General features: G+C 34.2%; 1 protein-coding gene across 12 annotated transcripts in view; it reads right to left on the bottom strand.

Annotated features, from left to right (window-relative positions):
• ODF2L (outer dense fiber of sperm tails 2 like) overlaps window positions 1–16,346 on the bottom strand; it is a 47,957-nt gene that overhangs the window by 18,099 nt on the left and 13,512 nt on the right. For 8 of the 12 annotated variants that reach the window (XM_019023913.3, XM_031003449.3, XM_019023971.4 and 5 more), the window contains 4 exons: window positions 15,758–15,874; window positions 9,749–9,934; window positions 5,940–6,049; window positions 4,518–4,653 (listed from right to left, as the gene is read on the bottom strand). In XM_019023913.3, coding sequence (XP_018879458.1) covers window positions 4,518–4,653; window positions 5,940–6,049; window positions 9,749–9,934; window positions 15,758–15,874 — 549 coding nt within the window. Of the gene's footprint in view, window positions 1–2,148; window positions 2,236–4,517; window positions 4,654–5,939; window positions 6,050–9,748; window positions 9,935–15,757; window positions 15,875–16,346 lie in introns of all 12 variants that reach the window. The other 4 variants (XM_055371013.2, XM_055371150.2, XM_055371079.2 and 1 more) reach the window with 2 other exon arrangements.

Raw genomic sequence — 16,346 nt, 5'->3', positions numbered from 1 at the left:
AATTAGCTATGGGCTGTGGTCCCAGCTACTTGGGAGGCTGAAGCGGGAGATTGCTTGAGCCTGGGAGGTCAAGGCTGCAGTGAGTTCTGATCGTGCCACTGCACTCCAGCATCAGCAACAGAGCAAGACTCTGTCTCAAAAAAAAAAAGTGCCAATTGGAAACAATAAATTGAAACACTGAAAAAAAAATGAAAAAATTCTTATAGGTATTTTCAGATATTTGATGAAATGAACACTTGGGGAATACTTTTTAAAATTCTTGAAAATTAAACTTTTAAACGAAGGATTAGGAGATAAAAACCAAAGAAATCTGCCCCCAAAATTGAACAAAACCCAGAAATTGAAGACAGAGTATCAATCTAGGAGGTCCAACAAATCAACAATACAATCAGCAGTACACCCAGACAGAGAGACTGGAGAAAATAGAAAGGGGCAGGAGAGAGAGCATTACCAAAGAAATAATATAACAGAATTTTCCAGAGGTAAAGGACATGAGTCTTTGGATTTACAAGGTCTACAAAGTACTTAGCACAAAGGACTGGAAGACACAGCTAGATGTGTGTGAAGTTTCAAAACACCAAGGATAAGGGGAATTTCTTGAAAATTTCAAGAAAAATTAAAAATGTCACTACAGAGGAACAAGTATCAGAATGGTGGCAGATTTTCTCTCCTAGCAACTCTGATTTATGGAAAACCATGGAGCAAAGCCTTCAAAGTTCTCAGTAAAAATTACTTTCAATCTAGGTTGCTATACCCAGCTGAAACCATTAATCATAATGAGGACAGAATAAAGGCATTTTTAGACATGTAAGACTATTTTAATGTTTACTTCTAATTTTCTCTGTCTTAAGGGAACATTAGTTGCAGATATATTCCAGTAAAAAGAAAAGGAAACACGATGTGGGTTCAAGAAAACATTGGAACCAGGGTAGCAGTCAAGAAAATTCCAGCATGGCATCTAGGCAGCAGGCCTAGAGACCAACCCATTCAGATTGAAATAAGAAGACAGAAGGCCCAAAGTAGAAGAAATCTGGGGAAAATAGGTTCTTCAGAGAATAGAGATAGGATGAAGAATTTCAAGAAGGGGAAAAAAAAAAAACAAAACAACAACAAAAACAAAAACAAGACAATGATAAGGGCAAAGAGTACAACAAGCAGGGTTTTTGGAAACTCCAGGAAAAATTTAAAAGTTGTACAAGAAAAAAACACTTATAAACATATTACTTGACTGTGTAGTGAAAGAGCAATTATAAGTCATTGCTATTAATGTTTAGAATCAATCTATAAAAAGAGCACTTCAGGTTACATAACAAATTGTCAATTTAACAACACTGGCAAAGTGAACGTGGGGAGAACAGACAAAGAACAGAAAATATCTTTATTTTCCAAATAAAAGGTGAAGATATATAATCTGTCCTATGTTTCACATTTCTGTCAAGTGAACCTCATCTTAGTATTGGTAAGCAGGGGAATGATGTATAACAAAGAAGTAACTTTTGTTCAGATGCAATTTTTTCTAGCTCATTAATTGTCTGAACCATGTAAAAAACATCAGCTGAATACAAAGTACACAAACACAGCTGAACACGGCAAGCCACAGAGGTACACAGCACTCTACATAAAGCCCATATACTCCATGTTCCTCCTCCTCTTTCTTCTCTTTGATCATGAGCCCTATCTTGGAAGTGCTTATTGTATATTGCCCTTAACGTTCATATCTTATGTCCATAAAAACCTTAACTCTTTTAGCTTCCTCTATCAAACTACCTTCACTTATTTTTTTGAAAGTATAAAGTTATATGTTTGTTGTATTATTTACTAGGAATTTAACATGTCTTTTAGTTGTATTAGTATTTACATTATCAATTATGTTAGTGCTCAACTAATTAGAAGGTTAATATAATTGACTAAATTTGATAAACCAAGGAATAGTATAATATATAATTTACAGATATGCAGATAACTATCAGAAGAATAAAAATAGAAATTGTTTAGAAATTTAAAACTAGCTCCTCAAAGAGTTACAAATTAAAACCATAGATAACATTTTTACCTGCCAAATTAGCAAACACTACAAATCAAAAACACATTTTATTTCCTGTGCTGATGAGGTATAGAGAACTAATGGCAGTATGAGTAATAAAACACCTTTTCAGAAGAAATGTAGCAAAGCATATCAAGAACAATCAAAATGTTCATATTCTTTGACTCAGTAATTCTACACGGGAATCTAAGCTAAAGACAATACAACAAAAAGTTTATGTATGAAAATGTTCATCAGAGCATTATTATTATTAAATGTTAAAAACATTGGGAATAACCTGAATGTCCAACAAATAGGGAATCACCTAACACTTCTACATTGAATATATATTACAAAGTAATTTAAAAGGATGCTTATAAAGAATTTATATGTTATATACATAAATCTGTTTCCATTTTAAAGTGAACAAAGCAAGATATTATTTTAATAACAACTATGAAAAAACAGAAATATTACAAAATATAGTTATCTCCAAGGAATGTGAGATCAGTGATCACTCTGTTCTTTTCTTTTTATATTTCTATAGTTTCCAGTTTTACTATAATGAGTATATATTCTTCACTCAAAAGATAATACTGAATAAATTGTCAGAAGTTGGAGGAACTATGTTCACTGAATAACTGAACTTCTTTTATTAAGAAAACATGAGAAGTTCATATTGCTTGAAGAACCATAAAGGACTTACAAAATTTCTTGAAGGAAAAAATTCTAATTCAGAATATCACAATGTCACTGCTTAAAAAAAAATGGTATTAAGGTACACTGCAATTCTGATTTTTTAAAATCTTTCCTAACAAAAAGTAGCCAAAATAAGTGCATTACTAAATACATTAAAGGTGAGAAAAGAAGACCTTGCTACTTCCTATAACGTATATCACTTAGGTTCCTATTTCCTCCACTCACTCTGAATGACCACAGCCAACAGGACTGGCAATTTCAAGTCCTGCGTTTGAAACTAATCGAGTCTTTCCACCTGGAACAAAACAGACTTGAGATTTGTGAGCCTAGCTTTGTCCTATTGGTCTAAAGGAGACTGAAACTCAACATCAAGATGAGAAAAGTTACAACTTTATAAACCTACAAAGGGAAAGAATCTTTTTGGCTTGGGCAATCTGTTGCCTTCTGTAATATATAATAAACAAGCTTTAATTACTATACACTGTACTGCATAACACTATGTATCTCCCACAAAGACAGATCAGTACGTAGCAAACAGATTGGCTCCTGAGAAAATATGCTAAGACCTACAATGGATAAAATTCTCTTTTCAGGCCACAACATTTTAGACCTACATAGAAAGAAGGGTTTAGAAAGGGTAAAAGAGATTTGGATGTATCTCAAGTTTCCATCAGAAAAATAATCTTTTAAAATAACAATTCAGAACCTTAAAGCCTGGAATGCTATCATTTTATTAAAATAATTTCCTTTGGTGATGATTTTTAAATTGTGTATATTTTTTCTCATAAACATACTCATTTTTAAAAACCCACTGCAAGCTTTATATAATGCATAATTCTAAACAGCCAGTAATTATGTTTCCAGGAAACAAGTGCATTTCTAATGCAAAACAAACAAAGAAAAACAAACCTTAAATCAAGAAAAAAAAAGCCTTAGACCTTCACTTCTCTTTTAATATTAAAGATCTTTTCTCTCAAGGACCACAAAATATATCTGCAATATCTCTTAGGAATTTAACATGTCTTAAGGACATCTTAATACATAGAATAAATGTATTATCATTTAGTTAATTCTAAATACAGTGATAGAATTAAACTGTTATAAATACAACAAAACAATGTTAGATGCTTATATTACAAGTTTCTCTAAAATGTACTCTATGCTACTAATATATTATTTATCCTGTGCACATAAACTTTATTTCATGGTTTTAAAAGGTTCTTTTCTGTCTTCTATTTTCTGTCCTCTAAAAGTATTATTATGGAAGTGAAAATGATGCCATCATCTTTCAAGTTCCATCTGGTTGTATGTATCTCTGGTTCACTGAGAACTCAAATATCTTTTTTTCTCAGAAAATTCAAAAGCTTCTCCCCTGTCTCTCCTCTGGTACCTATGGAAAGCAATTACCCCTTGGATATGAGTAAGTTGGAAAATTCTTTCTGGTTATGAAGCAGCCAAGAACATACTTTCTGGTTTCAAACAGACCAGGCCTGAGGTTATATCCTATTGTAACCATGACATCTAGAAATAATCTTATGTACTAAAGTTAATGTAATTTGGATGATTCATTTAACTGCAAAAATGCATAGTAGTTTATTTTAAAAGTTGAGGCAAAGAGACAGTCAACTTCATAAATATTATTTAGTACTGCTGAAAACATAATATCCTGACAAGCATAGAAGACAGAATTATACAAGAGCACTGCTCTAAACATACTCTTTCTTCAAGCTATTTCTACTAAGTAGACTATGGTCATTACACAATACATGCCTGCTCAAACACTCATACATAGTACCTTTAATTTTGTATTCTCAAGATTCAGAGTTTCATTTTCATATTCAATTGAGTAAACTTTTCTAAGAATTTCTTCACATGAATTTTTTCCATGGTCTTCCATTTTCTTCAGATCTTCCAAAAGATTAATGATTTGCCTTTATAAAATCAATGACACATTTTATAAAAGTCATAAAAATTTTTATTCAAATAACACATTTTAAGTGTGTTTCTGAAATCACTTTGGCCAGGTGCATTGTTTCAAATAGGGAATATACAAAAAATAAATAGAACTCATAGAACAAGAAAAATAGGAAGAAGTAATCTAAAAGGGTACAACCAAAGTAACTCTGATTAGAAACAACTGCCCACTGATGATACCAACAAAAAATTATACAACATGCTCTTTGCTATTCAATAAAACTTCTAAACTATTATCCACAAGTATGCACATCTCTCTCTTCCTGTCATTCATACACATGCACACATATATACACAATTTTAGGGACAAGGTTAAAGAAAAGAATTAAGTGAGGCAATAAAACTAAACTTTAGAAATGAATTATATATGGTAGTTTTCAATGACAAAACTGAAGACACAGAAAACACTTAAAATCAAATATTCAGGGTTCATTATAGTGTTATCAGTAATACATTTCAAATAATAAAATATACGTATTTTTATTTTTCATTTTCTTTGTTATGCATTTAAGTCACTTTAATTAAGGAACAATCATTTTTAGGATTTTCAAAGCAGTTATTATAAACTTTTAGATATATTTTCACACATTCTTGTTTAAAAGAGAAACATCACCTCCATTTAAGAAAAAGTAAATATTAACATTTACTACAAATAATAGATGGCATACTGAAATATTGAATGATAATCTACAAGTTTAAAATTTCAAAATGTGGGCCAGGCGTGGTGGCTCACGCCTGTAATCCCAGCACTTTGGGAGGCCGAGGCAGGCGGATCACAAGGTCAGGAGATCGAGACCATCCTGACCAACATGGTGAAACCCTGTCTCTACTAAAAATACAAAAAAAAAAAAAACAGCTGGGCGTGGTGGTGCGTGCCTGTAGTCCCAGCTACTAGGGAGGCTGAAACAGGAGAATCACTTGAACCCAGGAGGCGGAGGTTGCAGTGAGCTGAGATTGCACCACTGCACTCCAGCCTGGCAACAAAGTGAGACTCCATCTCAAAAAAAAAAAAAAAATTTTAAAATGTGAACACCAATTCACTTTTAATGAGCAATCATTTTAATTATTTTTAATAGTAGAGTAAGAAAACTTTATTGAATTATAAATAGCAAAAATATCAAATCATATACGTAGCACCTTTACCATATGTAATCTAAAAAAATCAAAATACAAACAACTCAAAGAATTTTTTAAAAAGTGAAAACTCTTACTAAATAATAAAATATTCTAAATTTTTTCTTACTTTTTCATTGTTTCAATCTGTACTTCCAATTCGGTTTTTTCTATTACAATTTTCTCATAATGACTTTTCCAGGCATTGGAAGCTGAAATTGTTTCAGACAACTTGGCTTCCTAAAAAATACATAAAAGTATTCACACTATAATTTTAAAACATTTTTGTTTTGTTCAGATCTCTAAACACAAATACATTATAAACAGGGAAGCAATCTTCCAAAAAGTATGGAACTTCAAATATAGAAAACTACACATGCATGTTTATAGCAGTGCAATTCATAATTGCAAAAATATGGAACCAGCCTAAATGCCCATCAACCAATGAGTGGATAAAGAAAATATGGTATATATCCATCATGGAATACTACTCAGCCATTAAAAGGAACATCTGCAGCAACCTGGATGAAGTTGGAGACCGCTATTCTAAGTGAAGTAACTCAGGAATGGAAAACCAAATATCGTATGTTCTCACTCATAAGTGGGAGCTAAGCTATGAAAATGCAAAAGCATAAGATTGATATAAAGGACTTTAGGAATTGGGGGGAAGGGAGGGAGGGAGGTGAGGGATAAAAGACTACACATTGGCTACAGTGTACAGTGCTCGGGTGATAGGTGCACCAAAATGTCAGAAATAACCACTAAAGAAGTTGTCCAGGTAACCAGAAACAACCTGTCCCCTAAAAACTATTGAAATAAATAAATAAAGTCACTGTACAACTTTGAATAGAAAAATTTTAAAGTAAATATCTATATTGCTATTATTTTATATACACATAGTGGAAGTTTCAACTTAAATTTTAAAAGATGTTGCAACTATTTTTAAACAATATTTCATAATTAAGATAATTTCTTTTCTTTTTACTGAACTTTCCATTTTACTTTTTTTTTTTTTTTGCCCTGGCTGAAGTGCAGTAGCACAGTCATGATGGTTCACTGCAGCCTCCAACTCCTGAGTGCAAGGGATCCTCCTGCCTCAGCCTCCCTAGTAGCTAGGGCTACAAATGTGTGCCAACCACAGCCACCACATATATATACACGCATATATAAAATATATCTAAATACATATATATATACTATATATATATGTTATACATATATATTGATATATATATAACTACTCTATATCTATGGTGTATATACTATATACTGTATATATATAGTAGAGACAGCATCATGTTATGTTGCCCAGGCTGGTCTTGAATTAATTTCATGCTCTATATACAGAAGATGATAACAAACACATAAGCATCAGAGGAGAAAGCCCCTGTGATATACACAGAAACTACCCCCAATTCCACAGCTCCATAACATTTGGTGATGTACCTTACTTGTCTTTGCTATAATGACGCCAAGATCTATTTTGTAGAGGTCACCCCATCAGCCTTCAAACACTGCTACCGTCCACACAGAGATACAAGTGGTAGTAGTGGCTTATTCATTTTGAATGTGAACTCCCATGAGGTAGGGATTTTTATCTGCTTTTGTTCATGGCTATATTTCTAGGGCCTTGATAGTGCCTGGAGCACAGCAAACACTCAATAAATACCTCAAATAATTCTCTGCAGATCCACCTAAAGAGCTGTAGCCACTGTGCCTCCACTCTACATTCTACATAAAAACACACTGGAAGGCCACAATGCCAGTAATTACAAATCAAAAAGCTTAGAAACAGTAATGACAACAATTAACATTTATTGGGTACTTCTTTCTTTCATCTTTCATCCATTTACTGAGCAAGTATTTACTGAGCATGTATTACGCGCAAGACTTTTTTGTTTAAATTTTTTCACAGGAATATTTTAGATATATTGAAGACTAGTATTGTTTTCATATTTTGTATAAAATAAGCTTTAATATAAATTATGAAGTATAAGTTTATAATATAAATTAAGATATTTAGAAGTTTTATCAGTAAGAAAAGAATTTATGTGTTAGCAATATAATTATTACCTACTTCATCAGTATGGCATTCCTAGATGTTGAAACTAGTCAGTGATGGAATCACCTTCCTAGAGATTTTTTGAGTTGGCCTACCTTTTCTCTTTGCTTTAGAGAAATGGCACATCTAAGCCACGAGAAGCAAAATTAGGATCTGTCTAATTTTCAAAGAAGGAAATGGGTTAATTCTTCAGTGTGCAGAATTACAGAGCACTTAACATCCTGGCCCCTAGGTACTAAAAGTCAGAATCAGTGGTCTCTAGTACTTTCCAAATCCCCATTTCTCCTTTCATCTCTCCTTATAACATGCAGATAAAGCAAAATCCCCCTTTTCACCTTTCCTTCCACTGCATTGAAACTGCATCTGAATTAGTAACTAGTGACCTTCTAATTACCAAAGACCACAGACCTTTACAAATCCTCCTTGTCCTTGATCTGTCTCTGTAGTCCTTGGCAAAATTTACGCATTGTGTAGATATGTGATAACATTTTGTTAAACTATTATTTAGCTCTTATTGCTGAACTGTTCATATTTTAGACTTAAGGTACTGTTTTAAATAATGGTACCCTTACCTTAGGTGAATAGGATAGCAAGCTCCTGCCTTCTGAGACTTATATTCAAGTAGAAGGAAACAGTTAAAAATAAAACAAAACACAACAGCAGTGATAAATGAAAAAATAAATGATATAGTTTCAGATTATAGTGAATGCTATGAAAAAAATTAAGACATTGATATGATTGTTTTAGAACTACTTCAAAAGGAATGGTCAAGAAAGGCCTCTCTGAAGAGATGTCAATTGAAAAGATACCTGAATGATTAAAAAAAGAAAGAGCTATTGTGAGCCAGGGAAGAATATTAAAGCCAGATGCAGCAACAAACAAGAAAAACAACAAAACAAAGAAAAAAACTTCATGCATTACAGCAACAGAAAGGAGGACAGTGCAAAAATATATTTTCTCATTTATCTCTCCCTACAAACACATGAGATAGGGAGTATTATGATGCCCTATTTTATACATGAGGAAATTGAAGAGGTTAAGTTCCTTATCCCAAGTCACAAGGTTAACAAAATACTACTTTGTTTGCAATAAACTTTTTATACAATTCTGTTTTCATTTCTAAAAGCCTCTAATAATTCTATAAGCCTTAACATAAGTTCTTAAGAGGCAGGATATCAGTGAGACTTTTTAAAAAAAATTATTAATTAGTAATTGAATAAATATAATAATTTATCAAAAACAACAAAGCACTAAGGCCATTTTCCAATTTGTACTATACCAAAGATATATTTTACATGGTGTGTTTATGTCAGCACATGGTTTTAAATGTATTACAGAGATTAAATGAGGTTAATTACTGAATAAAGTCATAGGGTCTAATAACATAAATCAGCATTTCTCAAACTAGTGTTCCTCAGAACCAGTTCCAAGAGTTGCTTTGTGCATAAAAGACTAGCTCTGTGGTTAAAAAAGTGTGGGAAACTCTTAGTTCAATACCCTTCATTCCACTGTTTCTGAAAGCCTTCCCAGAACCTTTAATTTGCTAACATAGACCACAATGTCCCAAGGGGAAATATGTATGAAGTATTACCCTTAGTTAGTTGGCCAATAGAACCTTTTTTTGTGTGTGGGGGCAGGGGGGACACACTTAATATTTCCTTTAAGTAAAGTTCCCAAGGAAATGCTGATATATTTCAATATGAAAATTTGACATTTTATGTAATATTTCAAAGTAAAAGATTAAAGCAAAAAGTGTAAGTTTTTTCTGGTATTAACAGCACTAAGAATAAAATTACTATATTAAGCATCATGATATTAATTATATAAACTAAGTACATAATAGATCTTTTAATTTTAAAAAGAATGCATTTACATACCTGATCTCTAATTTGGGAAGTAAGCTTTTCAATAGCTCCTGTAAAATGGTCAAGCCTTTGTTTGTAAACTTTAGATGCCTTTTTTAAAGCTACAGTTTTTTGCTTACTTGCTTCTTTCATCACTATAGCCTCATTCTTATTCATTCTTGATTGCAGGTTCCACTTGGCTATCTTGGTTTCTAAGCTCTAAAAAAAAAAAATTAGCAACAATTAAATTATTTCAGAACTCCAATGTTTATGTAAACATTGTAAAAATATGTACATAACTGATATGGTTTGTGTAATACTCCATTCTCACACTGCCATAAAGAAATACCCTAGACTGAGTAATTTATAAAGGAAAGAAGTTTAATTGACTCACAGTTCCACATGGCTGGGAAGATCTCAGGAAACTTACAATCATTGTAGAAGGCAGAGGAAGAAAGGACCTTCTTCACATGGCGACAGGAGACAGAAGAGTGAGGAGCAAAGGGGGAAGAGCCCCTTATAAAACCATCAGGTCTCACGAGAACTCACTCACTATCGTAAGAACAGCATGGGGAAAACCACCCCCATGATCCAATCACCTCCCACCAGGTCTCTCCCTAGACATGTGGAGATTATAAGGATTACAATTCAAAATGAGATTTGGGTGGGGACAGAGCCAAACCATAGCATTCTGCCCCTTGCCCCTCCTAAATCTCATGTCTTCACATTTCAAAATACAATCATGCCTTTCCAACAGTCCTCCAAAGTCTTACTTCATTCCAGCATTAACCCAAAAGCCCAAGTCTAAAGTCTCATCTGAGACAAGGCAAGTCCCTTCTGCCTAGGAGCCAGTAAAATAAAAAGCAAGTTAATTACTTCCAAGAAACAATGGGGGCACAGGTATTAGGTAAATGTTCCCATTCCAAATGAAAGAAATTGGCCAAAAAAAAGGGGGCTACAGGACCCATGGAAGTCCAAAATCCAGCAGGGCAGTCATTAAATCTTAAATCTCCTAAATAATCTCCCTTGACTCCATGTTTCACATCTAGGTCATGCTGATGTAAGGAGTGGGCTCCCATGGTCTTTGGCAGCTCCAGCCTTATGGCCTGCAGGGTACAGCCCCCTTCCTAGCTGCTTTCCCAGGCTGGCATTGAGTATCTGTGGCTCTTCCAGGCACATGGTGCAAGCTGTCAATGGATCATTCTGGGGTCTGGAGGACTTGTGGCCCTCTTCTCACAGCTCCACTAGGCAGTGCTCCAATGGGACTCTATGTGGGGTCTCCAACCCCATATTTCTCTTCCACACTGCCCCAGCAGAGGTTCCCCATAAGGGCTCCACCCCTGCAGCAAACTTCTGCCTGGACATCCAGGCACTTCCACACATCCCCTGAAATCTAGGCAGAGGTTCCCAAGCCTCAATTCTTGACTTGTGTGCACCCACAGGCCCAACACCACATGGAAGTCGCCAAGGCTTGGGGCATCCACCCTCTGAAGAAATGGCCTGAGCTATGCATTGGCCCCTTTTAGCCACAACTAGAATGCAGGGCACCAAGTCCCAAGACTGTACAAAGCAGCAACGTTCTGGGCCCAGCCCACAAAACCACTTTTTCCTCCTAGGCCTCTGGGCCAGTGATGGGAGGGACTGCCATGAAGACCTCTGACATACCCTAGAAACATTTTCCCCATTAATATTCGGCTTCTCATTATTTATGCCAATTTATGCAGACCACTTGAATTTCTCCCCAGAAAATGGGTGTTTCTTTTCTATCGCATGGGCAGGCTACAAATTTTCCAAACTTTTATGCTCTGTTTCCCTTTTAAATGTATGTTCCAATTTCAAACCTTCTCTCTGTGAATGCATAAAACTGAAAACTTTCAGAATCAACCAGGTCATATCTTGAATGTTTTTCTGCTTAGAAATTTCTTCTACCAGATACCCTAAATCATCTATCTCAAGTTCAAAGTTCACAGATCTCTAGGGCAGTGGCAAAATACCATCAGTCTCTTTGCTAAAGCATAGCAAGAGTCACCTTTATTCCAGTTCCCAAGAAGTTCCTCATCTCTATCTGAGACCACCTCAGCCAGGACTTCATTGTCCATATCACTATCAGCATTTTGCTCAACACCATTCAACAAGCCTCTAGGAAGTTCCAAGCTCTCCCACATCTTCCTGTCTTCTTCTGAGCTGTCCAAACTGTTCTAACCTCTGCCCATTACTTAGTTCCAAAGTCATTTCCACATTTTCGGGTATCTTTATAGCAATACCCCACTCTCTGCAGTACCATTTAACTGTATTAGTCCATTCTCACGTTGCTATAAAGAAATAGCTGAGACTGCGTGATTTACAAAGGGACAAGTTTTAATTGACTCACAGTTCCACATGGCTAGGGAGGCCTCAGGAAACTTCAATCGTGGCAGAAGGTGACGGGGAAGCAGGGACCTTCTTCACATGGCAGCAGGAGAGAAAAGAGTGAAGAGCCAAGGGGGGAAGCCCTTTATAAAACCATCAGATCTCACTCACTATCATGAGAACAGGATAGGGGAAACCACCCCCATGATCCAATCACCTCCCACCAGGTCTCTCCCTAGACACATGGGGATTCTGAAGATTACAATTCAAGATGAGATTTGGGTGGGGACACAGCCAAACTATATCGGTTTGGATCTGTGTCCCTACCCAAATTTCAGGTCAAACTGTAACCCCCAGTGTTGGAGCTGGAGCCTGGTGGGAGGTGGTTGGATCATGGGGGTTGTTTCTTATGAATGGTTTACAGCATCCTCTTGGTGCTGTTCTCCTGATAGTGAGTTCTTGCGAAATCAGGTTGTTTAAAAGTGTGCAGCACCTCCCTACTTGCTCTGTCTTCCTTTTGCTCCCACCATATGAGATGCCTCACTCCCCACTTGTCTGCCACCATAATTGTAAGTTTCCTGAGGCCTCCCCAGAAGCTGAGCAGATGCCAGAATCATGCTTCCTATACAGCCTGTGGAACTGTGGGCCAATTAAACTTCTTTTCTTTATAAACTATGCAGTCTCAGGTATTTATAACAATGTTAAAATGGCCTAATACAATAATCCTTTACACATTGGGGACCAATGCTTCTCTATAACCTGTTAAAGGATGCAAATTTAAAACATATAATCCTATATCAAACTAATGCTACCATTATCAAAGATACTATAGTGATTATGGTACAAACACTAACTTCCTTAAAACTTCTGTGATTAACTCAGATAGTTTTTTTAGTTCACATCTAGAATATTATACATCATACTAGTTTTAAAAACTAGTTAAAAAAAACATAATTGAGCTAGAAACAATCCAAATATGTACCAATGTTCAAAGGAATTGGTAGCTCCCCAAATATATTAGGACTCTTCACTTTGAAAGACAAAATCTTAAAGATATGATTATAATCTTTAAGAAGGCTATAGACGAGATAAACAGATTTATTTACCAAATTTTAATTTACTAGAATTAGGGGGCACACCCTGACACTAGAGTTACATTAAAGATAATAAAACACTGCTTTATCCAATAAAGTAAATGTATGGAAGTCATTATTCCAAGACCAAACACAGGTTTAGATAAATTAATGACTATAAGAGTCATAAGATTAGTATTATTGAGGACATGTTTCTATCACTGAATGTGATTGTAACTAATTGGCATGACTATCTCTTTGGCATACCTCTTGGTGACATGATGAGAGACGGAATATTAGGCTGGGTAGATGAGGGATGTGATTTAATGTGGTAACTCAAATGCTTTTATTTCAAATTATTTTAAGATTGTGTATTTAAAGTATTTGAGTATTAAGTATCTATTAAAGACTTATGATTTTAATGTTTTTACATTTTCAAAACCTGTGTAATACTGAAATGAATGTGAAATTATTACAGAATAAGTTTTAGTCTCCCATTCCTTAGAAAGCCATTTTAATTTTTAAAAATTGCAAAGGAGTCACAGTACAAGCTAAACCTAGGACTTTTCAACTTAACTCTACAATCATCAAAATCTAAGCTTCTTAACTGCCACTAAAATTGAGATTAAGAAGTATATATTAAGATTTAGATTTGATTTTTTTGAAGAGTGACTAAGTAAACTAAGAGAAGGAGCAATACATTCTTAAATTGTTTTTAAAAAACAAAATCCCATAAAACATAAGTAGCTGGGGAAAACCAGCAGTACAGTAAGTCGACATAAGACAAAGGAACATCCCACAGGAAACACTGTTGTCATTCCTCTAAAAGCCCACATGGTGTCATCATCACACCATGAATAGTTGCTGTCTTAGGTTAAAAAACTTCTAAACATAGAAACTGAATTTTCTTTTTGAACATAGTTCCAGACACGATCTTCTCACCAGATTTATCAAATCCCACACTTATGCACTATCAAGGAGTATACTGAAATGACAAATTATTTTTATAATTTCAAAATAACCTCTCATTTGCCAAATGAATGGACACATAAAGCTGATTATCTTCTTTTTCCATCTCCAAAGCAGTCTGTATACATGTCACATTTTATACAGACAATTATTCTCAGTCTCTTCTGAAAATACAAAAACATTCTAATTCTAATTGCTACATCACAAAGATCTAGAAAGAAAAATTGGTGGAAGGCATCTGTGGGATGTTCCCAGAGGTTTATAATCTAAATTTTTAAAAGACCCAATACAACAAATTACTCAACACTAAAAAGTTGAGATTGATGTTGCCAAATTGAGTTCACTGGATTCATACTCAAAAAAAAAAAACACAAAAACGAAACAAAAAAAAACACTGTCAAATCTAAGTCAAAAAGAACTAAATTCTGAACCCCTTAATCACTTAATGCCTTAAATCCAAAAGTATGAGAGAGAAAATGTAGAAAAATTCATAGACTCAGACAGTTTCTTTTAATCATTTCTTAACAGTAGCATTTTGGTAAAAGAATTTGAATTCAAATTATAGTTGAATTTCATAGCAAAATTTTAGGATTTTAGCCTTATGTTCTTTCTCCAAATTATCATGGTTATAAAAAATAACCACTATGCTTTAAGATAAATTGGGAAAGATGATTATCTAATATGTTCAATCATACAACAGATGTATTCAATCACGTGTTCTCCTGTATTTACTATGACAGACCACTGCAATACCAAGTCCAGTTCATCTGCAGTGCCCTAGCATACAAAATTTATTATCCCCCATAAACCCGCATTGTGTCCCTTTAAAGGAACACACACACACACACACACACACACACAAACTTGAGTATGGTTTTGAAACATGCTACAGGTTGCAGACATCTGCTATAATTCAGGAGTACAAAACCAAACAGAAGTCTAACTCAGAAGTCCTCACACTCAATGGAGTTTGAGTCTCTGTAACCTCTCAAGGTGGGAATATTGCTTCTTTGCCTTTGGCGGAAAAAAAAAAAAAGAGTTACCTTATATTGTATGATATGCCACCTCAAATTCTTATCTCAAAGTGACTTTGACTCCAAAAGAATAATTAAACCAAAAAATTCCCCTTAATTATACTCCTACAAAGTTGTTTAATAAGGGAATTACTTAATTTTGTGAACATCAAAGTTGGGCTGATTTTAAAATTATTACGATTAGTAACAAAAAATAAACATTGTATTGACTGTTGAACGTGTGAAAGTATGTATGTATATATGTATAGATGGAGAAAAAAGATTGAAATAATGTACACCAAAATGTTAACAATGATTTTGGTATATTTAAATTTATTTTCTATAAATTTTCCACAGTAAATATAAATTAACTATAAAGTGGAAATGATTTTTAAAGTAATTCAATTCCATAAATCCTTCCTAGATTGGTATTAAACAGAGACAGCATTTTTATGTTGAAATTTGGACCCAAACCTTTATTTAGGCCACAAATATTAAGATTTACCTTAAATATGTATTTCCCATGTCAACAACTGTGTATTTTAAAACCACCAAATTCTAGAACTAAGGAAGGCTTTATGGCCTTTCATTAATTTTATCACTTAAGCTATAAAAATGGATATATATTTATATATAACCTTTACATATTCTTTCAACTTATCATTCTCGGCTTCCTTTTTATGAATTTGGATCTGTAGTCGTTCATGTACTACTTTTACTGACTGGGAAAAACGGTTTGCTTTCAAAGTATTTGCCTGTAACAAAGAGAAAGAGAAAACCAAAAAAATCCATATTATTTGCTGTATCCCCAGCCCAATATCTTTAATTTTACCCTGATTTAGGCACAATCTAAACAGCTGATAAAAAGCAAAGCACTACTTTACATAAACTGCCGCCCCTATTACAAATGTATTTCATGCCCAACCAGGGCTAAGTTTTATCCCCCAACATTTTTTATTTAACGGCTCCTGATAATCATCTCTTTTTTAAAATTCCCATCTATCTTTCTAAATAAAGGTATGGGTATACCTAAAATGCTCCTACAAACACTAAAATTCCTTAATTTGTTCTCCAACTGAAACACAATACAAATTTAAAACAGTTCCTATATGAAGTGATTTATGCCAAGTATCCCGACAAACACCATAAAAACTCTTAAAAAACTTAATAAAATTAAGATGTTATATTTGATAGGTAAAACCTGTAAAATATCCAAATAATCTAGAA

This window comes from Gorilla gorilla, chromosome 1, assembly GCF_029281585.2.
Source record: "Gorilla gorilla gorilla isolate KB3781 chromosome 1, NHGRI_mGorGor1-v2.1_pri, whole genome shotgun sequence".
In the NCBI taxonomy this organism is placed as follows: Eukaryota; Metazoa; Chordata; class Mammalia; order Primates; family Hominidae; genus Gorilla; species Gorilla gorilla.
Note: the sequence above shows the minus strand (reverse complement) of the source record. Positions and strands in the feature narration are given on the sequence as shown.